Source organism: Suncus etruscus, chromosome 2 (genome assembly GCF_024139225.1).
Source record: "Suncus etruscus isolate mSunEtr1 chromosome 2, mSunEtr1.pri.cur, whole genome shotgun sequence".
Taxonomy (NCBI): Eukaryota; Metazoa; Chordata; class Mammalia; order Eulipotyphla; family Soricidae; genus Suncus; species Suncus etruscus.
Window position 1 is genome coordinate 2,033,004 of NC_064849.1, and position 25,225 is coordinate 2,058,228.

Sequence of the window (25,225 nt, forward strand, 5' to 3'; positions counted from 1 at the left end):
GTGTGTGTGTGTGTGTGTGAGTGAGCGCGTGTGTGCGTGCTTGCATGCGTGCAAGGCGGGCGGCGAGGCGGCCAGAGGGCGGCGGAGAGGAGCGGGGCGGCGAGGAGCGCAGGCGGGACCCGGCTGGCCGGTGCGCTCCTGCCCGGCGTCAGCACCATGTCGGGCCGCTCGGTTCGGGCCGAGACCAGGAGCCGGGCCAAGGATGATATCAAGCGGGTCATGGCGGCCATCGAGAAAGTGCGCAAGTGGTGAGCTCGCTCGGCGGCCGGGGGGGACGAGGGACGAGCTGGGGCCGCCGGGGACCGAGCCCAGGCCGGGGAGGGAGCCGGGCCCCACGCTGGGCTCAGGCTCGCCATCCCCAGGGAGGTGCGCGCGCGCGCCGGGTGCCCACCTGGAGGCGGTGGTGCCGGCGGGGAGCTGCTCCGGGGGCCCAGGTTCCGATCCCGGCGAACCCCAGCCCCGATCGCAGCCCTGCTGGGGGCCCAGAAGCCATTCCGAGTCCCATGCGAGCGGCTCTTCCCGCGCGCGCCGGGGCGCACGGCTGGCTCCATTGTGCTGCTGCTGCTGCTGCCTCCGAGCAGGCCGCCGGCCTCCTCCTCCCGTGCCCCGGCCCCCCCCGGCCTGGCCTGGACCCGGCCCGGTGCCGACCCGGCGCCCTGGAGTCCGCGGAGTTTGAATTTAGCGCTTTGAGCAGCTCCTGGAGAAGGGGAGCGAAGGACCCGGTGGCCCTGGGGGTCCCCAGGCCCGTGCGCCCTCGCCGGCCAGCCCGCGTCCCCCCAGCAGCGTGGAGAGGGTTCCGGGGCGCACCAGCCGGCCCTGGACCCCGTCTGGCGCTCTCCCCAGCAGCCCTGGCTTGGGGGGCACCTTCCCCCTCTTTCTTTTTTGTTCTTGGAACACAGAGTCCCAGCCCAGCCGGCTTTGGGGGCCTGGGCTGGGCCCGTCTCTCCGGCCACCCGAGTCCAGCCCTGAGGGGCCTCGTGGGCATGGACACGGTGGTTGGACTTTTGTTGTTGTTGTTGTTGTTTTGTTGTTATGTTTGTTTCTTTCAGGCCTCTTTTGCAGGGGGCTCTGAGTCCGAGGCGTCTCCTAGGCCAGAGCTGACCCGTCTGGCCACCTCTGGGGGTTTAGGACAGACTTGTTTGGAAACTCCTCCCAGCGCCCAGATTTCAACTTTTTTGAAAATTATTATTTTATTTTTTTCCCACGGCTTCAGCGGGGTCCCCCATCCCTGCGTCCTTGGCCGAGTGTCTGCTTCCCAGCAAGGCTGCCCTTGATGGAAGGAGGTTGGAGAAAGGGGCTCGGGGTTGGGAGCTGGAGTGCCTCCGGCCCCGGGCGGCCACCGAGCAGGGTCCCCCCCAAGTGAACTGGCCTTTCCGAACAGAAAGGCCGGAGGGGACTCTCAGCCCACGTGCTCCCACTGCAGCCGGGTGGATGGATGGTCTCGAGCCGGGCCCGGGCAGGCTCCAGCGGGACAAAGAATTGTCAGGGCCCTGGGAAGGGGAGGCTGTGCCAAGTTGAGGCTCTGAGTGCTGGAGGTACCGGGGCTCCCCTAATAAGTGGGGTGCCCAGTGGGACCCTCCCAAGCTGCCATTTAAATATGGCAGAATCCACTGCAAGGCAGAAACACTCGACCTGCTTGGTGTTCTCCTGCCCAATGCCCCCACACCAGCTGTCAGGAGACAGGAGTTGGATGCACAGATACGTGGGGGGCCCAGGTTCCCCTGGTCCCAGGCCTGGCAGCTGCTCCCAGACACCTGGCCTCGCAGCTGCTCTGCCCAGGACAAACGGACACGCGGGTGCTGCCCCCCCCCCCCCCCGCCTGCTGCCTTGGTTGACTTTGATCCTCTGTCCACTCTGGTCTGTTGAGGAACGCTGGCCATGCCCCCCCTCGCCAGGACAGGCTGTGTGCTTTGAGTCCCTCACTGTCACCTTGGCCAACTGTGAGACTTCCTTGGCCTATGCAGGCCACACCATGGGGGTCTCCAAGGACCCCCAGGCTTAGAGGCACTTGCTGAGTGCTAGGAGGCCCACTGGGCGGGCAGTCATATATGTCACCAGGATGGTGACTCGATTGGTCTCTTTTTCCTTTTTTAGCAATGAAATGTTAAAAAAAAAAAAAAAAAAAAAGGATTTCAGGGGTCGGAGTGACAGCAGAGTAGGTAGGGCGTTTGCTTGCATGGGGCTGACCTGGGACTGATCCAGGTTCGATCCCCGGCATCCCATCCCATAGTGTCCCCTGAGCCTGCCAGGAGTGATATCTGAGTGAAGAGTCAGGAGGAACCCCTGAGTGCTGCCGGGTATGGCCCCAAAACAAAACAAAACCATAAAAAGGATTTCAGGACCAGAAAGGGAGCGCGGCGGGGAGGGCACTTCCCTTGCCTGCAGCTGACCTGAGTTCGATCCCACAGCATCCCATAGGGTCCCCAGAGCACCTCCAGGAGTGACTCCTGAGCACAGAGCCAGGAGTAAGCCCTGAGCACTGCTGGGTGTGGCCTAAACAACAAACACACACCAAAAAAAAAAGACTTCTCCAGGGCTCCCCAACCCCCCAGTAATTGTGTGTTCCCATCCTTGTGCCTTCGTCCTGGGCTGAGCACATGGCGTAATATGACGTGGACTGTCCCCTAGCCCGTGGCCCGTGCGACATCCTCAGGGCCGCCAGATTTAGCAAGTGCAGCAACAGCGAAAGACAGTTGCATTTGAATTTCAAATAAACGGCCACATTGGGTTTAAAAATACCTTCGTTGTGCGCCGTCTCCTGCAGTTTCGGGGCTTGCTTTCACCCGCCAGTGGTGTGGTGGGCTGAGTGGGCTAGTCTGTAGTTGGTCTGCAGAAAAGAGGGGTCTGGCCATGGTCACTTTGGGGGGCACTGAGGATGACCTTTCACCCCATGACCCCTGAAACCCTTCTCTCTGCCAGTTCTACCCATTCATGTCGCCCCAACTCCAGAAAACACAGCAGTTGGGACCCCCACGGGAACCTGGGCCAGACATGGGTAGGCCCTGGCCTGCCTGCCACTTGGTGAGGAGCCCCTCAGTCAGAGTGGGGGAGACAAAGGCCTGTCCCTTCCAGGACTGCCATCAGGGCCCGGAGCTGGGGCCTCCCTAAGTTCAGGGAACTCCTGCAAATCTTGGGGCTCCCCCCCTGGGTCATACCAACTGCAGCCCTCGAAGTGCTGTGCCCAGCCCTGAGAAGTGGGTGAGAGTGAGAGCTCGGTGAAAGGACCCCAAAATGTCCCTGAGGAGAGACGTGGGCTCAGGAGAGTGGAAGGGAGGCTGTGGGACCATCCGATACTTACAGGGCAGGAGCACGGGCAGGGGCCCCTGGTTTGTTCCCCCAACACATCATGGTGTTCTTCTAAGCACCACTGGGAGCAACCCCCAAGCACGGCCTAATGGCTGAAAAGAAAGAAAAGAAGCAGTTATTCATGTCTCGTTGTGGGGTACCAGAGTGCTAGGTGTCTAGTCTCTACTGTTTGGAGTATCCCAGAGCCTCATCCTGAGGGAGATTGAGGAGTATAAGCTCCTTTAGGGGCCGGGCGGTGGCGCTGGAGGTAAGGTGCCTGCCTTACAAGCGCTAGCCAAGGAACGGACAGCGGTTCGATCCCCCGGCGTCCCATATGGTTCCCCCAAGCCAGGGGCGATTTCTGAGCACATAGCCAGGAGTAACCCCTGAGCGTCAAACGGGTGTGGCCCAAAAACCAAAAAAAAAAAAAAAAAAAAAGAAAAAAGAGGAGTATAAGCTCCTTCAGTTCGGAACATGTTTGTTTGTTCTTTTGTTTTATTTTTGGGCCATACTTGGCAGCACTTAGGGGTTGCTTCTGAGTTCTGTGCTCAGGAATCGCTCCTGGAAAGGTTGAGGGATCATATGGTATGTCGGAGATCGAACCTGGGTCAGTCATGTTCAAGGCAAAGGGCCTCTCCACCATGTTATTGTTCTGGCCCCTGATTCACATTTTTGGGGGTTTCGGGCCACACCCAGAGGCACTCAGGGGTTCTCCTGGCTCTGCACTCAGAAGTCGCTCCTGGCAGGCACAGGGGCCCATATGGGATGCCGGGAATCAAACCACCATCCATCCTGGATCAGCTGCTTGCAAGGCAAACGCCCTACCTCTGTGCTATCTCTCCGGCCCTGATTCACAATTTTTAATTTTCATGTGGTCCAGATAAAACGAGACTGTTGCTTGCATGTTGATACCTTGATGCGGAAGTGTTCTGGGGTGGGTTTGGGGAGTTCTGCTAGGCCCCCCACAATCCCACAGTAGGTCTGTGAAATCCCATCCCAATGGGCTATGTGTGTCTCCCTGGGGTGAGTGAGGGTGAGCTGGGTCCCACCAGCCTGTCCGTGGATCCTGTTTTTCATCTTGTCTCTCCCCTGTGGCTAAGGGGGGGAGTCCCATCAGCCTGTTTGGGGGTCCTTGTCTCTGCCCCTGGGGTGGAGAGAAGCCAGTTTCTCATGAGAGCTCAGTGCTCTTCCCTGTGTTGGTGGCTGGTCTGTGTCCACATCTAGAAATGCCTTGGGAGTGTATAATTTGGGGGTGCTGCTGAAGGGAGGGGACACCTACCCAGTCCTCCCACGTGTGCCTGTGGGGCCCAGCCTGGCTGCTGCCTGCAGGAAGCTGTGTCCGGCCCTGGACTGCAGGAAGCTATGTCACGGGTCTAACTCGGGACCTGCTAGGTGCGGCAGGCCCCTGGTGCATGTTCCCTGGGCCCCACTTTCCAAGAAGGATGAGCCGCAGGAGGACTGCAGGCCCAGGGCTGGTGTCTCCCCTGTTGTGTGACTGGGACTCGTGACAAGCCTTCCTGGGCCTCGCTCTGTCCTCTGTGCCCTTTTCTGCGATGCTTGACTGAGTCTTGAGTGCATCGGAGGGAGTGAAACCGAGGCTATGTGGCTTTCCTGGGTGGTGGTAGGATTGGTGGAGGCTGCTGACCTAGGCCCCATGTCCCCCCAGAAAGGCCTTCCTGGGGCCAGAGAGATGGTACAGTGGGTAGGGCATTTGTTTGCTTTGCACATAGGCAATTTGGGTGTGATCGACGGCATTTCGTCTGGTTCCCTGAACGCTTCTAGGAATGTTCCTGTAAGTGCAGAGCCAGAGGTAAAGCCTAAGCAGCACCAGGTGTGGCCCAAAAGCCAAAATAAAAGACCTTCTCAAGGCCCAGGATCTGCCAGCTAAGAGGGGCTGGTACCTCCAACCCAGTTGCCTACTAGAAAGGCCTAAAGTGGTGGTGAGGAAGGGGAGGGGCCAGTCTGGGCCAGCTGGTGAGTATCCAGTTCCCAGGGGGTGCTGGCGATCCATAATATGTCCCTCCATCGGAGGGGAGGACCCCATGCTGCGGGCGGGGTAGGGGTGGGGGAGCCAGAAGTCACAAAGCCACAGAGACAGCCCAGCAGACGGGACCTGCTGTGCACGCAGCCAACCGGGTTGGGTCCCTGGTATACCAGAACCAGGAGTAATTCTTGAGCATAGTGCCAGGAACATGCAACTCTGGGTCACTGTTCTAGGGGTTCTTGTTCCTTGTGTGAACCCCTGAGTCCACAGTTTCCTCCTCCCATGCTTTGCAGGCACCAGACAGACACCCCCTCCCCACTTCTGTCATGGCCTAGTTGGGTGTTGCTGCAGGGAATGACAGGGGAGCTGGTTCTCTCTCTCTCTCTCTCTCTCTCTCTCTCTCTCTCTCTCTCTCTCTCTCTCTCTCTCTCTCTCTCTCCCTCTCTCCCTCTCTAGGGTGCCCTGCTCCCCACATTAGCCCAACCTGACCCCCTTATTTCAGGTGTGGCTATGGGCAGACTGAGACATTCCCGTCTCAGAACCAAGGCGTGAAGGGCTCGGGGCACCCCAGCCGCCTCTCACTCTGGCAGCGTCAGGGTGTCCATGCTGGGCTGCCCGAATCTAGGGCCTCCCTAAACTTCTGGCTCTGTCTTGGGGCTTCACATTGTCCCTCTGTGGGGATCCAGCCCCACCAGCCAGACTCTCAAGGTGTGGGCTGCACCCCTCTCCGCACTCCAAGGCAGCAGCCGGCTCCTGTCCGCCCTGTTAACGGCCCTTCCTCGTCCCCGCAGGGAGAAGAAGTGGGTGACTGTAGGAGACACGTCCCTGAGGATCTACAAGTGGGTTCCCGTGACCGAGCCCAAGGTTGACGACGTGAGTATATGGGGGATGGTCCTGCCCCTTCCCAGACCCCTAGCAGCTATGACCAGGGGGCCCTGCAGCCTGTCTCAGTGGTGTGGCCTGGCCTGTAGTCTGGTCACCTCCTGGCCGCTAGGGGGCGCCCCCGGCTGAGCCCCAGTTGCTCCTGTTTCCAGCCCAAATCCCTACTGGTGGCCCCCAGCAGGCCTTTTTATTTTTGGCGGGTGCTGTGTGGCAGGCCGGCCATCGCCCCCAAAGGTGGTCTATCTTGGGGGGACTGTTTGCTTTTTGGTTTTGGTTTTGGGGCCACACCCGGCAGCGCTCAGGGGCTATTCATGGTCTGCACTCAGAAATCGCTCCTGGCAGGCATAGGGAACTATATGGGATGCCGGGGATCGAACCTGGGTCTGTTGCAGGTTGGCCATATGCAAGGCAAATGCCCTACTGCTGTGCTCTCAGACCCCTTACATTTGGGGAGGGGGGGAGTGAGGCCTGTTCGAACTCGTAGGCTCTTCTGTCCGGCTACTTTCTGTGACCTCTGTGCCAGGCTGAACTGTTGCTGCCCCTCTGTTTGGGGTCCCCCAGAGCCACTGAGGAGCCTTGGTGCGGTGGGAACATGGAATGGGGCCACCCATCTGCCTCGCTTGTCATTAGGTGCCTGGGAAAACGGTCCCCGCTCTCAAGGAATTTATAATCTCGCCGGGGAAGATAATTATAGAATCGCATGAAGCAGACGTCGGGGACGTGCCGAGTAGATTGTGATGGGGAGGAAAAAACGGGCTGTTTGGGCTGTCACGGAGATGGCGGAGCACTGGTGGGGAGTGGACTCCTCCCTCTCGCCCCCCTTCGGTGGAACAGGGGGCCTCCCTGGCAGAGCAGTAACTTAGGTTTTGGGGTGCGGCGGTGTCTGCACCTTCTGCTGAGCCCAGGGGCGTGGCGGATGTTCATTCTGAGGACACCCCACATCTAGCGGGCACAGCTCAGGCTCTGATCCCCCAGCTCTGGGTTCCGGGAGGCAGGTGCCAGTTCTGGCTGAGCCTCCGTCCTGGGTGGGGTGGGGGGATTTCCTGATGCGGAATGCAGGTTCCTGGGCCCCATCCCAGCCACTGCTGCTCCCAGGAATCTATCTGCATTGTAGAGGAAGCACTCTGCCTTCGTAGTGCTTCCGAGTTTACTTGTTTTTGTTTGTGTGTGTGGAGCCCTTCCCAGTGGTGCTCAGGGGTTACTCCTGGCCCTTCACTCAGGATCACTCCTAGCAGGGCTCAGGGGACTCTATGGGATGCCGGGGATCAAACCCGGGTTGATCACGTGCAAGGGAGGTGCCTTCCCTGCCAACTGTAGTATCTCTCCCGCCCTGTTGGTTTTCAGTTTTTGGTTTTAGTTTTGGTTTTTGAGCCACAACTGATGGTGCTCAAGGCTGACTCAGGGATCTTAGCTGGTGGGGCTCTAAAGACCATACAGGAGGCCGAGAATGAACCAGGCTCAGCCATTTATAAGACAAGTGACTTAACTGAACTATTTCTCTGGCCCTTTTGTTTGTTTGCTTGTTTCAGGGCCACACCCAGCAGCACTTGGGTTCCTCCTGGCTCTGTGCTCAGAAATCAATCCTGGCAGACTCGGGGGACCATGTGGGATGCTGGGGATCTAACCCGAGTCCATCCTGGGTCGACCGCATGCAAGGCAAACGCCTTACTGCTGTGCTATCACTCCAGCCTCTATTGTTTTTTTTTTGGTTTTGTTTTGTTTTTTGTTTTTTGTTTTTTTGGTTTTTGGGCCGCACCCGGCGGTGCTCAGGGGTTACTCCTGGCTGTCTGCTCAGAAATAGCTCCCGGCAGGCACGGAAGACCATATGGGACACCGGGATTCGAACCAACCACCTTTGGTCCTGGATCGGCTGCTTGCAAGGCAAACGCCGCTGTGCTCTCTCTCCGGGCCCACTATTGTTTGTTTTTTTTTTTAAGTTAGGTTAATTCACATTTATCTTTTCTTCACCATCAACAGCAGTGCTCTTGGCACGTGCCACGAAGTAAGAGAGACTGGGGACCCCAAAATCTTTCCATAGGTTACTCTGAGATCCTGCCAGGTGTGCCCAGGAGGGCTGCCCTCTCCTCTCTGTTTGCACCTCCTTTGGAGCATAAACTCCTTATTTCACGAGACTCTTGGCTCTGAGATTGACAACAACTCACTTCCTTCCTGGTCTTTCCCACCCATAAAACCTGGAACCTGACGCACAAAATGACCTTTTTACACCTTCATGCCAGGACACCCATGGCCCACGGTTGTGGGACTGCTCACGGTCCTCAGTCTCTACCATCGCTGACCCCTCAGTCCCTCATTGCTGATTCCCCTCAGTCTCGATCGCCCCAGCAGCCGAATGGCGTCGGGGCTGGAGAACGCTGCTTGTACCTCGAGAAGGTGGAGGTTCCCCTGGGGACAGGAACAGGGGACCCACGGTGACACAGGACTCAGGGCTGAGCACATCTTCCCGACCAGGCCCCGAGGGTCTGGGTGGACGAACACACACATCTGAGTGACTTAGCTCCTCCTTTGTTTTCTGCTCCAGAAAAACAAGAACAAGAAAAAGGGCAAAGACGAGAAGTGTGGCTCAGAGGTGACCACCCCGGAGAACAGCTCTTCCCCAGGCATGATGGACATGCACGGTGAGCACTGGGCAGGGGGTCAGGATGGAGTAAAACCTTCCACCACACACAAAGTGGGGGGCTGAAGGGAGGGCTTGACCATGGGTAAATTTGTGCTTTTTTTCTCCAAGACCTGACATACATGGACATAATTTTCCATTTCCTCTTTGCTTTGATTCATTTGACTTATTTCTCTTTGGTAGATTCATTTTGGGGGAACATACCTGGTGATGCTCAGGGGTTACTCCTGGCTCTGTGCTCAGAAATCACTCCTTGCGACGCACAGGGGAACCATATGGATGCTGGGAATCAAACTCAGGTTGGCCGTGTGCAATACAAGCCCACTGTGCTATCGCTACAGCCCCACCAAGCCTCTCTTAAGAGGGGATCCCCTGCCCCCACATAGCTTCATTCTTTTGGAAGTTCTGGGGTGCCAGTGGTGACAGATTGCCAAGAGCGGATGTCTGAGTGGGGGTGACCCTGGGCAGACCAGCCTGGGACTCAGTTTCCCCTCCACTTCCACAGGGATGGTGGCGGCTTGCGTGGTCATAAGCGTGTCTTGTCTCTGACCCCCGCCATTGGGTGGAAATGGCCTCGTCGCTCCAGAGAAGAGTGAGATTATGATTTTGACAAGTGTCACAAGGGGAGGCTTTACCTGACTGTGCCCACAAAAGGGGTCTAGATAGGAGCTGGAGTGGGAGCACAGTGGAGAGAGCATTCGCCTGGCATGTGGCCGACCTAGGTTCGATCCTCGGAATCCCACAAGGTCCCCTGAGCCTTCCAGGAGTGATTCCTGAGCACAGAGCCAGGAGTAACCCCTGAGCCCCGCTGGCTGTGGCCTGAAAATCAAAAAAAAAAACCAAAACGGGAGATTCCAGATGAGGGGCTTATGCCCAGAACCCACCTCTGCTGCCAGGTTCCCTAGTACCAGGGGACGTGATTTTTCTTCTCTTTCCACGGATAGAGCCATTGAGAGGCTCCATATGGGGTCTGTGGGCATCTAGTCCCTGTCAGTTCCCTGGGCTAGAGACAGTCTCAGGTCTGTTTCATGTCCCCACAACTCTATTCCCATGTCCAGTGGGGCCCAGGGGACACACTCCTGCTCCCCAGTTCCCAATTGCGGCCAGACAGACATTCTCCTCACCCCACCCCCATTGCTTCAGACCATCACCATTGGCCACCACATTCAGATCAGTGTGGCAGGTATGCATGGCCCAAGCTCTCTATTGTCCACTGTGTGTATGTGTGTTTTGTGATTTCTTTTTTTTTTTTTTTTTCTGGTTTTTGGTTTTTGGGGCACACCCGGCAGCGCTCAGGGGTTACTCCTGGCCCTATGCTCAGAAATCACCCCTGGCAGCTCAGGGGACCATATGGGATGCCGAGATTCCAACCACTGACCTGCTGCTTGCGAGGCAAACGCCTTATCTCCATGCTATCTCTCCGGTCTCAAGTTTTGTGTTTTCTTTTTTTTGTTTGTTTTTGTTTTTGTTTTTGGGCCACACCCGGCAGTGCTCAGGGGTCACTGCTGGCTGTCTGCTCAGAAATAGCTCCTGGCAGGCACGGGGGACCTTATGGGACACCGGGATTCGAACCAACCACCTTAAGTCCTGGATCGGCTGCTTGCAAGGCAAACGCCGTGTGCTATCTCTCCGGGTCCAAGTTTTGTGTTTTCTGACCGTGTGCTTCTCTTGTGTCTCTGAATGTTTGTGTGTTTGTCTAAATGTATATCTGGATGTATATATCTGAATGTGTGTCTGTCTGAATGTGTGTGATTGTGCCTATGTGTCTGAGTGAGAGCACAGCGGGAGGGCGTTTGCCTCGCACGAGGCTGACCCAGAACGGATCTGGTTTCGATCCCCGGCGTCCCAGATGGTTCCCCAAGCCTGGAGCAATATCTGAGCACATAGCCAGGAATAATCCGAGTGTCACGAGGTGTGGCCCAAAAACCAAATAAATAACTAAATAAAAATTAAAAATGAATATGAGCGTGTCTGTATCTGAAAGCCTGACCGTCTGTGTGTCAGGGTGAAACCCTGGGCCCCCATGCGAAGCACCTGCCCTGTCTGGCACTGCCCCCTCTTGCCCTCTGTGCCCCTCCCAGACTCCTTTCATCTCTCCTGGTTTGGGCCTGGTGCCCCTCCAAGGCATGACCGTCCAAGCTTTTCACCTGCTCTGGTGTTGGGAGGCTCGACCAGCTCCGGAGAGATGCACGGGCCATGACTCTAGCCCAGCTGTGGCCTCGTGCTGCGTCCTGTCTTGGTCTCCGGACACCCGGATCCCCTAGCCAGGTCCCGGTCCAGGGTTCCCGTCTGCCCTCCAGTCTGCCCCCAGCCTCATCGCTGCTTCTGCCCCGCAGATGACAACAGCAGCCAGAGCTCCATTGCCGACGCCTCCCCTGTCAAGCTGGAGAACAGCCGGAACTCGAGCCCAGCGCCCGAGCCCAGCGCGGCCCCTGGGGATGGTGAGGCCAAGATGGACGAGGCACCAGCCGAGGGCAAGGAGCTCCCTGGGGTGGAAGGTAGGAGCCCTCAGGGGGTACCTGAGGGATGGGTGGCACAGGGAGAGGATCTTCGAAGGTTCTTGGATGCAACACGCACACGAGGGGCCATCCAGAGCATCTGGGTGACACAGGCCCTGGGTGGGATCCCAGGGGCTCAGTGGTTGCCACGGAGGGACCTCTTAGGCCCAGTCACTGGCCAGTCTCTTCTGGGTCAGCAGCTGTGGGGGTGGAAGTGGCTCCTTTGTTCGTGTTTGTTTAGTTTGAGTTTTTGGGTCCTTGTTGTCTGTTTGGGCCGCAGACATGCAGGACAAGTCTCTACTTGGATGGAGTGTGTCCCTGGCCCTGTGAACTCTGGACATGAAAAAATTGGGGGGCCAAAGCGATAGCACAGCGGGAGGGCACTTGCCTTGCACGCAGCCAACCTGGGTTCGTTCCCCAGCATCTCATAGGGTCCTCCAGGCCCATAAGACAACATAGGAAGGAAAGGAAAAAAAGGAAGAAAATGAATGGGGCCAGAGTGATAGCACAGTGGTAGGGCATTTGCTTTGCACACAACTGACCCAGGACGGACCCAGGTTTGATTCCCGGCATCCCATATGGTCCCCAACAGTGCCAGGAGTAACCCCCGAGCCCCCGAGTGCTGCCGGGTTTGGCTCCAGGAAGCGGGGAGGGAGGGAGAAAATGAATTAAATAAAGAAATAAAAGAAAAAAGAAAAGTTTTGAGGCTGGTGCCTCATCCCAGTCTCTTGGGTGCTTTCCTTTGTAAACGTTCTTTTTAGGGGCGTTTGAAAGTGGATTGTGGGGCTGCCAGCATTTTTCTGGGTTGGGGGGTGTCAGGGAAAGAGTGCAGGTCAGAAAGCTTGTGTGCGCCAGTTCTGGCATGATTACTGGCCCCACAGGGCCCAGGTCAGCCATGTAGCTCCATTCTGGCCCCTACTTCAGGACTGTCAGACATGCCGTCGCTGGTCACTATACAGAACAGGCTGATGGTAGGAAGCAGTTTCGGCCCTAGAGGGGTGCTGTCTCATCTTGGGGTGCACATGGCTCTGGAGGGGTATGGATGAGGCTATGTGTCTCATCTCAGGGCTTCCCTGAGTCTCCCTCACTAGGTGCCTGCCAAAGCCTCAGTTGTTTGTTTTGGGGCCACACCCCGCAGTGCTCAGGGTTTCCTCCTGGCTTGGGAGACCATATGGGATGCTGGGATCGAACCCATGTCCATCCTGAGTCAGCCGCATGCAAAGCAGAGCAAATGCCCTACTGCTGTGCTATCGCTGTGGCCCCTCGAAGCCCCAGTTGTGACCCTAGAAATGTCTGCATGGAAGGGACAAGTTGTCCCTTGGAACACACTGAGACCAGAGGTCTCACAGACTCACAGACGTGCACAGTCTGGTACTGCTCCTCGTCTTCCAGGTGCTGGGGGCTCTGAGTCAGGGAGGTCCATCTGACTTCCTTCCTGCCCTCTGCTTTCTCCCGGGTCTGTCTCCCCATTGGGAGCAAGGGGGCTGTAGAAACTCAGCCATGGGGAGGGATTGTAGGTCCTGGTGTCCATCACCCCACATCAGTGACCACCCCCCCCCCCCCAGCACCCGGCCTGGCTTTCTACAGGCTGACCTTTTACTGAACTTGTTTACTGTGTGCTGCAGGACTCCAGGACTCAGGCCCAGCTCCCTGCACTAAATTTAGGCCCTGGGAAATCAGTTCCCAGCTGAGCGCAGCCCCGGTGCTCCAGGCGCCCCATGGACTCAATGGTGGGGCAATCGATTTCCCTATGGGGACTTTATAAACTTCCCGGCCCCCTTGGCACTTACTCGGGACTCAGAGCTGCCGTGGGGCAGAGAAGGAGTGGCCGAGGCCAGGCCTATTGTTGTGCCTTGGCATGAGGGAAAACTGCAGCCCGTCGCATAGCCGCTTCACCGATGGGAGTGCCCCAAACAGTGCCCAAGCCGTTCCTGGCAATCCTCGGCCAGCAGGGGCTGGAGGTTCAATGCCACCGTCCCAGGATGTGGTAGTACTTGGGCCCTGTGATGCTGGCACCACCCCTGGGAAAGCAGGGGACCTGATCAGGAGTCAGAGCAACCACACAGAGATTAGTTCACCTGGCACATGGTCGATTCAGGGTTAATTTCTCCCAGCATCCCATGTGACCCCTGAGCCCTGCCAGGAGGGCACCACATTTGCTTCACATGCTGAGACCCCCTGCTTCGATCCCTGGCACTGCAGGGACAACCATCCCCCCCCCACACACACACACACACTGCTTGTCCTAAGTACTGCCAGATGGTGTTAATAACTTAAAAATAAAGTGGCAGGGGGCCGGAGAGATGGCATGGAGGTTAGAGCATTTGCCTTGCATGCAGAAGGCATGCAAGGTCCCCCAAGCCTGCCAGTAGCAATTTCTGAGTGTGGAGCCAGGAGGAACCCCTGAGCGCTGCCGGGTGTGACCCAAAAAACAAACCAAAAAATGTGTCAAATAGGGCTGGAGAGACAGCACAGCAGTAGGGCATTTGCCTTGCCAACCCATGACGGACATGGGTTCATTCCCTGGCATCCCATATGGTTTCCCTGAGCCTGCCATGAGCGATTTCTGAGTACAGAGCCAGGAGTAACAACCCCTGAGCAATGCCGGGTGTGTCCCAAAATCCAAAACCAAAAAAAGTGTCAAATAAAATGAAATCTGAAAATGCTTACTAATGATGTGACTTCCTGGGGGTCTGGCTGTAGTGATTAAAGATCCGCCTGACAGGTCTCAGAATTATGCAATGCTGGCTCGATTCTGGCCTCCCGAATGCCAGACATGCCACTCGGTCCTCGGGGCAGTCTCTGCCTCCCTTTCTCTGGGTGTCCTGGATCCTGCAGGGAATAGTAATATTTTTAATGCCCATGTTGGGAGAGATGCCTGGCTGCTCACTCAGCTCTGGCTAGTGCAGGCTCTGTCCAGCGGGGGGTAGGGGGGACATGTGTGTCAAACAGGGGTCACCGCAGGAGCCCAGAGAAGGGGAGGGCCCCTTCAAATTCCCCACACTTCCCCGGCACCCCCATCTCACCTCACGGCTCCCTCTTTCCCTCCCTGCTCAGGCACATCACTAACCAACTTCTTTTTTTTTCCCCCTTTTTTTTTTGATCCGGTGCTCAGGGGTTACTCCTGACTTTGCACTCAGAAATTACTCCTGGCAGGCCCTGGGACCACATGGGATGCCGGGAATCGATCCCGGGTTCGTGTAGAGTCAGACACATGCAAGGCAAACACCCTACCACTGTGCTATCTCTCCTGCTCCCAGGCACATCTCTTAGCCATTTTTTTTTTTTTATTTTGCCTCCAGATGCTGCTGACGAGCAGAATTCTCAATCCTCCGTGGAACACTCGAACAGCTCCGAGAAGGCGGAGCGGCAGCCATCAGGGGACACAGGGCTGGCCACAGAGACGCCAGCGATCTCTCAGGTGCCTCTGGTGCGGGCATGGGGTGGGAGCAGGAGGCAGCCTGGGGCCATCGGGGGCCGGGAGACTCATGGTTTGTGCTTCCATTTATCTGGCATCGGGCTGGGGAAAAAGGATAATGGCTGAGCCGTCCCTTGTTCCACTCAGTGGGGCTTGGTGGTTGCTCCAGGATCAGTGCTCAGGGGCCACTTCTGGCAGTATTGGGAGTGTGGAACCAGGGCTCTTGCACACAGAACTTGTGCTCAGCCTGTCCCGCCCTCTTCCCTGGCTTTTGAACCATTTTCTGGAGCTTTCGAAGAAATCTGATGATGAGCTGGGCCCAGTGCCCAGAATAACCTTCAGCAAATGCCAATCCCCAGGACGCCCAGGTTTGGTTCAGGCTCCTTCAGAGGTGACCTCAGAACTTGATCCAGGTCGCACGTTTGTTGCCCCTTGGTAGATGGGGGCTTCGAGGTGGCCAAGTAGTCACAGTCTTGGGCAAACCCAAGGCTCATTTACTTGTCTGCATTCTTTCCCCCACCCAACAGGACCTGGAAGGGGCACCGCCCTTTAAAAAGGTGAAACTGGAACCTTCGCAGCCCAGCGCTGATGAAATGTAGGCGCCGGGCCCCTCGCACCCGTGCCCATGGGCCGCACCCAGAACAGCGCCCTCTCTCCCACCCGGGCCAACAGAATTACTAACCCTCTGCTTTGACCAAGTGCGAACCCCAGAGGCCCCGGCCCCCCGCCACCGCCTGTCACGGACACTCACCGAAGCGCGAACTCATGGCTGGCCGGGACCCAGGCAGGGCTAGCGGGCGGCAACTCAGGAGGGTCCACGCCGACCTGGAAGCCAAGATTCCCCCCACCATTTGTGTTGCTGCTGTGTTTGTCCCCCACATCTTTGTCGGACGGTAGAGGCTATTAGGGGGGGTGCCCGCTGGGACCCCACTTCTTGTCGGGGCTCCTCACTGTCCCCCCCACCCGTCCTTCCGCTTTCTTTTTTTGTGCCTTGTGCCCTTGAGGTGACCTCTGGCATGTTTTCTCTGGTCCTTTTGCAAAAGTGCCCGCTGGGTCGTGTTTCTAGGGGGAGTGGCCCCCCCCCCACCTCAGTCAGCTGATCCCCAAGCTTGGGGTTAAGGGGGGGGTCTCTGATGTCAGGACACATACCCCCCCCCCCAGAGAGGGGGAGACATCTCAGACTCCTGCAAATGGAGCAGAGCCTATAGAATGTTCTGGATCAGTTTCTTCCATCCCTCTGGACACTGGCTTCAAGGCTGTCTCCTGAGGACTCTTAAAGGGCTGGGGAGACTGACCCCCACCACCACACCACCAAGGACCAGGGCCCAGCTTGGTTTCTGCCTCTGCAGCTGGCCCTGGCCCAACCCGGGGCCCACAGCGGCTTCAGCTCCCACCCCCAGGACACCCCACTGCGGGCCTGCCGGGTTCCCATGGGCAGACCAGGCCCTGGGCTGAGGCTTTGCACCTCGCAGGAAGACAAGGAGAAGAGGAGCTTCGGCCCCCCTTACAGGCCCTGAAGGGCCTTTGGACAGGCAAGCAGGCGGACAGACAGACAGACAGACGTCGTCCTGCTGGATCCCGGAGTCTGCTTTGCTCTTAATTCCTTGGGACTCCATGGATCTCAGCCCTTTTTCCTCAAGCTTTCGTGACTGTACTGGAAGCTTTTGTGGCTGCACACTGGAGCCCCAGTTCCCCCCTTAGAGTTGGGGGCCGGGGGGCGCAGCTTTGGTGTGGTTTGCTCATTGGTGTATCTTCAGGTACCACCTTGGACTTGCGACTCTCCTGGCCTCCTTCCACGGGAAACCTCTGCCAGATCTCGGCTTCCTCAGTTTCCAAGGGTGTGGCATCGATTATTACTGTTCTTTTTTTTCTTTTCTTTTTTTCCTTTTCTTTAATTTTCTTTTTTTGTTTTTGGAAGGGAGCCAGTCTATTTCCTGCACTTCGAGAAGAATCAAAATGTTCCTGAATTTCAAATACCTCATGCAAAAAAAAAAAAAAAAAGTCTCCTGAAATAAGGAATAAAAAACTCTTTTTTGAGCATCTTGAGGTTGGCGAGGCCGAAAGGTTTCTCTCACAAAAGTGAGGATCCTCCCTCTGCCACCAACAGCTCCGCTCCCACCTCAGACAGGTCGCTTGCTCCCGGCGGCCTCACCTCTGGACCCTCGACTTCTGGAACTTTCTCCTCTGAAGCAGAACACCACCAGGAAGACTGAACATGGATGTCCACTTTCAGTTGTTTTCAGGAAACAAGGCGGCTGAGGGTCAGACACATGGAGACACACACACACACACACACATACACACACGCCAGGCCGACTGGACAGTTGAGGGTCTGCACCCCGATGTCTGCGGCAGCTTGAGAGGCCTGGGGAGGCGACAAGTGGGGGAGGTAATCCCCCCAGGCTGCCATTTGATTTCCTCTGAAGTGCCTGTGGGTGGTGGTGGGGGAACTGTGGGCCTCTGGGCCCAACCCAACCGGCCCCCAAGGCCTCCCATGCGGATTGAGGACAGAAATCCAGATATGCTTCCCCCACACCCAGCAGCACACCCAGGGAGCTGCTGCCCCCAAGTCCACACCCCCTTTTTCCCACCATGAATCTAAGACCTGGCCCATGCCACAGGCAGGGACCCAGTGATTCGCTTTCCCGGACACCAGGCTTCACGCCTAAGGGCTCTGGGGCGAACTTGTCCCCTCCGCATGTTCTGCAGGTTGCGGCCACACTCCGCAGTGCTGGCACTTAGGCCCGTCCAAGGGCACGGCCCCCCACAAGTGATGTCATGCTTTGGAATATCCATCGCAGTCAAGGACCTGATTAGAGGTAGAAAGATCTTTATTTTTTTTTCTTTCCCCCAGTTACCTGATTGTGTTTTGTTTTGTTATGTTTTTGTTTTGTTTCATTTTCCCTCTTAGGAGTTTGGTTATTCTTCTCGTTTTTTTGGTTTTATTTTGTTTTTGGTGTGTTGTACAGCAGTCTGATTTTTTTCACTTATTTATTCCATCAGTAGATATGGTTTGTACAATGTACAATGGTTCCATTTCAGAAAATAAAAGATTTTCAGTCATGTGCTCTTCACCCTCTCAACCCCTCGATATTGGGGAGTCGCAGTGAGGCTGCCTCTACGGGTCTGCAGGTCCAAGGGTTGGAAACATACCCCGTAGTGCTAATGGTTGTGGGTAGATGAATGGGGGTCTGGGGTAGAATTTGAGCCTCGGGGCCGGGCGGTGGCGCTAGAGGTAAGGTGCCTGCCTTTCGCTAGCCTTGGATGGACCGCGGTTCGATCCCCCGGTGTCCCATATGGTCCCCCAAGCCAGGAGCGACTTCTGTGGCATAGCCAGGAGTAACCCCTGAGCATCACCGGGTGTGGTCCAAAAACCAAAAAAAAAAAAAAAAAAAAAGAATTTGAGCCGCCCTTCCACCATCCCATGCACATATGTTCGCCCAAAGAGCATAGACTCAGCACTGAATCCAACTCCATGTTAACTGAAGGCTGCGTGGGGGCTGTGGTAAATGGAACTTTCTGGGCCTGGGACACGCTTCTCCTTCTGGAGAGTTCTTCTATTCCCTCTGGCCTGCTCCACACCCCAGTTCCTTCTAACATGCTTTGTTTCCAGTAGGGTTGGTTGCTCGGAGACTCCCTTCCAGATACGGAAAGTTCAGTCTGACCAAACAAACCCGACATGCCTTGCTTACCTGACCATAAAAGACCAATGTCAGGTCCCTGCCCACACGCTGTGTGCCCGAGCTGTTCTCATTGGCTCTCCCTAACAGATACCCCCTTCTGCCAGCCCCAGATCTGCTCCCTCGGTTCTCTTGGCCATGGGGTATAGTCCTGAGGAGAGCAGAGTAGATCCAGTACCCTGTAACCTCCGAGAGGCAGGGAGGTGGGCTGGGAGTTTGGGGAAGGGGAGGTGAGGACCCTGGGGTGAGGGGTGGAAACTGATTCTCTCCAGGATAGAAGGGTGGGAAGCGGCCAGGGGGTGGCACGCAGGAGCACCCAGGCTTCAGGTGCTGTGGGAGCCTTAGCAGCAGGCCAGGGTAGTAGGACAGTGGGAAGTGCACCAGCCTTGCGTGCAGCTGACTGGGGTTCCATTCCCTGCCTCCTAGTAGGGTCCCCGAGCACCGCCAGGAGAGATTCCTTTGTGCAGAGCCAAGAGTAACACCAGGTGAGGCTGGAGAGATAGCACAGTGGTAGGGTGTTTGCCTTGCACCAAAGGCAAACGTCCAACCCAGGATGGATAGTGGTTCAAATCCCAGCATCCCATATGGTCCCCTGTGCCTGCCAGGAGCGGTTTCTGAGCGCAGAGACAGGAGGAAGTCCTGAGCCCTGCCGGGTGTGACCCCAAAACAAAAACAGTAACACCAGGTGTGCCCCCCAAACAAAAATAATAAAACAAGGTGGGTGTGAACCTCTGCCAGTTCCCTTCTCCCCTGTCCCTCCTGGAAGGTTTACCCGTGTCTCTCCCCCAACCCCATTCTCCAGGACACCTAGTAACTGCCTGGATGACAACTCTGAGCCTTACTAGGACCCCTAGGCTGCTCTCCTGCCAATGTTCACCTAGGAAAGGTGGTGATATGGGCCCAATTTGGGTTTTGAAGTTGCCTCTTCTGCTGTCCCCAGAGCTCAGGCAAACATCCCCACTAAGTTGTTTGTTTACTGTTTTTTTTGTTTGTTTTGGGGCCAAACCCTGCAGTGCTCAGGTGATTAGGGGGTGAAGCCTGGCTTTGAACTCGGGGATCACTCCTGGTGGTGCTTGGGAGACCATATGGGATGCCAAAGATCAAAACTGAGTCGGGCTGGAGCGAAAGCACAGTGGTAGGGCATTTGCCTTAAACACAGGCAACCCAGGGCAGACCCCAGTTTGATCCCCGGCATCCCATAAGGTCCCCTGAGCCTGCCAGGAGCTATTTCTGAGCACAGAGCCAGGAGTAAGCCCTGAGCACCACTGGGTGTGGCCCAAAATAAAACAAAAAATAAAAAACCTGGGTCAGCTGCATACAAGGCAAATGCCCTCCCCACTGTGCTATAGCTCCGGCCCCTCCACTAAGGGCTGGTTTTAGGAAGTTCCAGGGAGAATAATAGTGTCAGGTCAGGCTGGTGCATGAATGGCCACAGCAGCTGCTGGGACTGTTCAATCTAACACTGGGCCTTAGACGTTGCTCTTTCCACTGAAATGCTTTGTACACAAACACACATGCCCCGCAGCAACCTGGGGCCTGCAAGCGAGGCTTGAATCAAGGCTTGTGCTGGGGCAACCCTTCCAGCACACCCTAAAAGGGCTAGTGCTCCAGTGCTTTGGAGCAGGAGCCGACACTTTCCAGCAAACAGAGAGGGAGGCGTGCCAGGGAGGGCGGCTTGGGGCCAACATGGGCCTTGGCACAACTGCCCAGGGACACAGGTGCGGGGTGGAGGGGAGCTTGGCCGGGCTCAGGGGAGCTGCACGCAGACTGGTTTTTCCAGTGTCCACCTACCCATTGTTCTCCCTCCACACTCCTGAGGCCAAGAAAGGGGGGGGGGTGTCTGCCAGGGCCCACTGGGCTGTTCCCTAGGGTCAGTAAGTTCCAGGCGCCAGGCTTTGGCAGCAATAACAAAGTCTGCTTTGCCTCCCACAATCTCAAGAGACTCTCAAATCTGCTTTTTTTTTTCCTCCCTGGGGGTGGCTTTGCTATGAGCTCATCTGACCTCCCTGACACCCTGGAGAGTGTCCACTGGTCTCCGAGATCCAGCTGGGAAGGCTCAGGCGTGAGGCGGGATCGGAGGAGGCTCCGAAGAAGAGTCCCCCAAACCCAGCCCGCCCAGCTGTTTTCATATAAAGTATTATTGGAAAACAGTACACCAAGGCACAGTGGACTGTCTCTGTCAGCTTCGTGACAACACCAAAGAGCCATGTATCGGTCACTTGGCTATGAGGACATGTGCCGGGAATTAATGAGTTCTGGGACAGCTTGCCCTTCGATGTCACACCTCTGGGTCGGGTGACCTCACCTGCTGGGACCCTAGACAAGGAAGTCAAAACTATGCACCATCTCAGTAGCCGCTTATGGAAAAGCCCTTGAAAAAAATAATAATAAAAGGAAATTCCATAGGATCCAGTGAATTTGCTCCTGGCACTTCTCCAAAGGACACGAAGGCTCTAATTTAAAGGGATATTTGCAACTTCTGTCAACAGTCGCATTATTCACAATACACAGCTGACAAGATAAAGCCACTCTGGTCTCTGTTTAGGCTCTGTGGAATGTAATCATGATGCTGAGTGAAAGAATACAGAAAGGGAAGGGAATTAACACATCTGGTCTCCCTTATGTGTAGTCGTGGAACGGCAGAAGCAAACGAGTTGGTCGGAGACACTGAAAGAACTTGTAGATTTAGGGGCCAGAGAGATAGCAAAGCGGTAGGGCATTTGCCTGGCCCTACGGATGGTTGTTCAAATCCCGGCATCCCATCTAGGCCCCTGTACCTGCCAGGACTGATTTCTGAGCACAGAGCCACGAGTAACTCCTGAGCGCTGCTGGGTGTAGCCCCCTCATAAAAAAAATAAATAAAATAAAATAAAACAGGGGCCGGGCGGTGGCGCTAAAGGTAAGGTGCACCTGCCTTGCCTGCGCTAGCCTTGGACGGACCGAGGTTCGATCCCCCGGTGTCCCATATGGTCCCCCAAGCCAGGAGCAACTTCTGAGCGCATAGCCAGGAGTAACCCCTGAGCGTTACTGGGTGTGGCCCAAAAAACAAAAAAAAACAAAAACAAAAAAAAACAAAAAAAAAAAAAACTTGTAGATTTGGCGAAAACCATGTTGGGGACTGAGGGCAGGGGCAAGGGTGGCAGGTGAGGAGAGTTGCCTGATCTGCTCTGCTCTCTTCTGGGGTCACACTGGCAGTGCTTGGGCTACTCCTGGCTCCGTGCTCAGGGTCACTCCTGTTCCCTGGAACTGTTGATTACTGATTAAACCCAGGCCTAGGACCAGACTGGAGTGATTGCACAGCAGTAGGGCGTTCGTTTGCCTTGCATGCGGCCAACTCGGGGCAGACCCATGTTTGATCCCTGGTATCTCATATGGTCCCCTGAGCCCGTCAGGAGCGATTTCTGAGCACAGAGCCAGAAGTAACCCCTGAGCACTGCCAGGTGTGGCCCAAAATAAAAATAAATAATAAATAGGGCCCGGAGAGATAGCACAGCGGCGTTTGCCTTGCAAGCAGCCGATCCAGGACCAAAGGTGGTTGGTTCGAATCCCGGTGTCCCATATGGTCCCCCGTGCCTGCCAGGAGCTATTTCTGAGCAGACAGCCAGGAGTAACCCCTGAGCACCGCTGGGTGTGGCCCAAAAACGAACGAAAGAAGGAAGGAAGGAAGGAAGGAAGGAAGGAAGGAAGGAAGGAAGGAAGGAAGGAAGGAAGGAAGGAAGGAAGGAAGGAAGGAAGGAAGGAAGGAAGGAAGGAAGGAAGGAAGGAATGATGGAAGGAAGGAAGGAAGGAAGGAAGGAAGGAAGGAAGGAAGGAAGGAAGGAAGGAAGGAAGGAAGGAAGAGAAAGTTCTTGTCCTTAAAAAGAAAATAAAAATAAATCCAGGCCTAGCAAGCATTCACCACACTGTTTGCCATCTACCTGCAGTGCTTGGACAGGGTCCCCTCTAGGATCATACTAGTGCAGGCTGACAAATATGGAATGTGAAAATGGTCCACAGCTTAGGGGTGATTTGAACCCCTTGTCTTACGTACTTTCAAAGGGTGAATTTTGGGGGGGGGGGCATCTGACAATGCTCAGTGATCACTCCTGGCTCTGCACTCAAGGGCCATTCCTGGTGGTGCTCAGGAGTCCCTATGGCAGGGGTCTTCAAACTACGGCCTGAGGGCCACATGCGGCCCGCAGAGGAGTCTGATCCGGCCCGCCAGCAGTGAGCGCTATTTGGTTGCCAAGATACCTGCCAGCATATACACTCAGTGTATATCCAAATATCAGGAACCATGCATTCAAAATGGTAACCATCTTTGGTAGCACTTATGCCTGTGAACAGACTTTTTCAAGAATGAAACATCTGAAATCTTCAACCAGATCAAGATTATCCGATGCCCACTTGCATCATTTGTTACGACTGGCAGTGACAAATATGGAACCGGACATTGACCATCTCTTTAGCCAAAAGCAGGCCCACAGTTCCCATTGAAATACTGGTGTGTGATCTGTTTATTTATAAATGGTTTTCATTTTATTTATATAAGATATGTGCAGTGTGAGTAGGAATTAGTAGCTCATATAGTCCAGCCCTCCAGCTCTCTAAGGGAGCGTAATCCGGCCCCCACTTTAAAAAGTTTGAAGACCCCTGCCCTATGGAATGCCAGGGATGAAATCTGGGTCAGCGGCGTGCAAGGGCAATGCTTTCCCCACTATGTTATCACTCTGGCTCCCAAAAGGTGAATTTTAAGGGATTATAAATACCTGCAATGATGGAACCGGAGCAATAGCGCAGCAGTAGGGCATTTGCCTTGCACGCGGCCGATCCATAATGGACCTTGGTTCGATCCCCGGCATCCCATATGGTGTCCCAAGCCAGGAGCGATTTCTGAGCGTTGAGCCAGGAGTAACCCCTGAGCGTCACCAGGTATGGCCCAAAATCCAAAACAAAACAAAACAAAAACCCTGCAATAAATCAATCTGGGGGGAAAAAATCACCCAACCCACTCCCGTATTTCCTGTGCCTCAGTTTCTCCATCTATAAAAGGAGGGGTGAGGGAGGGACTCTCCCAACTCTCAGGGCTGTCCAGCCGTAGAACCCTTCTGGCTCAAACCAGGACATAATGCCCTCTGACCAATACAGCTTCTCCCTGTGAAAACGGGGTGGGGGAGCAACCCAGAGGTCACCCCCGAAGTCATCATGCCGGGCCATCTGTGTTCTGTCTCTGGTAGCCGAGCCACGCGCAGCGGAAGCCCAGGGCCTCCGAGTGGTCCCCAGGGAGACTCCGGCCTTTCAGTGTCTGGGCTTGTTTATTTTCAAAGGGATGTTGCCAGACTGACAGGCCGCCCCTGGGCAGCTTGTCAAGGTTTGTTTTATTCAGGAAACTCCAGGAAAGAGAGCAAAGCGACCTCAAGCCAATTCTGCAAGAACAAGCTGGGCCCCAATGTGAGGCATCAAGAGAGGGATGCATCCCCCCACTACTGACCCAGCAAGGTTCCCTGGCAACGTTGGGTTCCTTAACAGGCATCACACATAGTCGACAATATTTGAGGCTGGAACCCAGGGCTGGTTCATGCAAAAGGAGCACTCCCTGCCTTGAGTGGGTGACTTCTCTACTCCTCGAAAACTTGCTGAGAAAGCAAATGAGAGGCTGGAGAAAAGCATGGAGGTAGGGTGTTTGCCTTGCATGCAGAGTGACGGTGGTTCGAATCCCGGCATCCCATATGGTCCCCTGAGCCTGCCAGGAGCGATTTCTGAGCGTAGAGCCAGGAGTAACGCCTGAGCGCTGCCGGGTGGGACCCAAAAACAAAACAAAACAAAAAAACAGAAAATAAAAGCAGCCGAGAGATAGCACAGTGGTAGGGCTTTTGCCTTGTACTCGGCCGACTCCTGGTGGTGCTCAAGGGACCATGTGGGGTGCCGGGGATGGAATCCCAAGCTGGGCTTGGACTAAGGATAAGAGGCCTGGTGGCCGGAAGTCCTAGGCTCCTCTTGAGGTCCCCAACTTTGCTCTTCTGCAAGGGAAGGGCCCGAGCCCTGACCCGCAGTGCTATGAAGTCTTGAACCTGTGTGCCCTGCCGACTGGAGTTGGATCACATGGAACTGTTGTTTCTGCAGTCCCTCGAATGGTATTTCTAGGTAGCTAGGCCTGCTCTGGTGGGCCCAAGCCCTGCGATGAGGAAAAGCTTGTGTGTGTGTGTGTGTGTGTGTGTCTGTCTGTCTGTAAATGTGTGCCTGTGAGTCTGTCTGTCTGTGAATGTGTGTCTGTCTGTGTGTGTGTCTGTCTGTGTGTGTGTCTGTCTGTGTGAGTCTGTCTGTGAATGCGTGCCTATCTGTGAGTCTGTCTGTCTGTGAATGTCTGTCTGTCTGTGTGTCTGTGTGAGTCTGTCTGTCTGTGAATGCGTGCCTATCTGTGAGTCTGTCTGTGAATGTCTGTCTGTCTGTGTGAGTCTGTCTGTCTGTCTGTCAATGTGTTTCTGTCTGTGTGAGTCTGTCTGTCTGTGAATGCGTGCCTGTCTGTGAATCTGTCTGTCTGTGAATGCGTGTCTGTCTGTGTGAGTCTGTCTGTCTGTCTGTCTGTGAGTGCCTAGTATGTGTCTTTGAGTGTATCTCTGTGTGTGTCTTCTTGTTTTGTTTGCTTTTATTTTTGGGGTCCCACCCGGCAGCGCTCAGGGGTTCCTCCTGACTCTATGCTTGGAAACGGCTCATCCTATGGGAAGCCACCTGGGATTCGAACCACCGTCCTTCCGTCCTTCGGCATGCAAGGCAAACGCCCTAGTCCGCGCTCCATCTGTCGGGCCCCGTCTGTCTGTGCCCGGCGTCTGCGCCTGCGCGCCCGCCGCGCTCCGGCCCCGCCCA

At 55.7% G+C, this 25,225-nt stretch overlaps 2 protein-coding genes across 2 annotated transcripts in view; one reads left to right on the forward strand and one right to left on the reverse strand.

Moving 5' to 3' along the window:
- CLIP1 (CAP-Gly domain containing linker protein 1) overlaps positions 1-25,225 on the reverse strand; it is a 315,265-nt gene that overhangs the window by 89,570 nt on the left and 200,470 nt on the right. The window lies entirely within an intron of this gene.
- BCL7A (BAF chromatin remodeling complex subunit BCL7A) lies at positions 148-16,737 on the forward strand. The gene is made up of 6 exons (XM_049767875.1): positions 148-248; positions 6,061-6,142; positions 8,691-8,787; positions 11,123-11,284; positions 14,587-14,705; positions 15,230-16,737. Exons 1-6 carry the CDS (start codon positions 157-159, stop codon positions 15,299-15,301), a joined length of 624 nt encoding a protein of 207 aa, XP_049623832.1. The 5' UTR covers positions 148-156; the 3' UTR covers positions 15,302-16,737.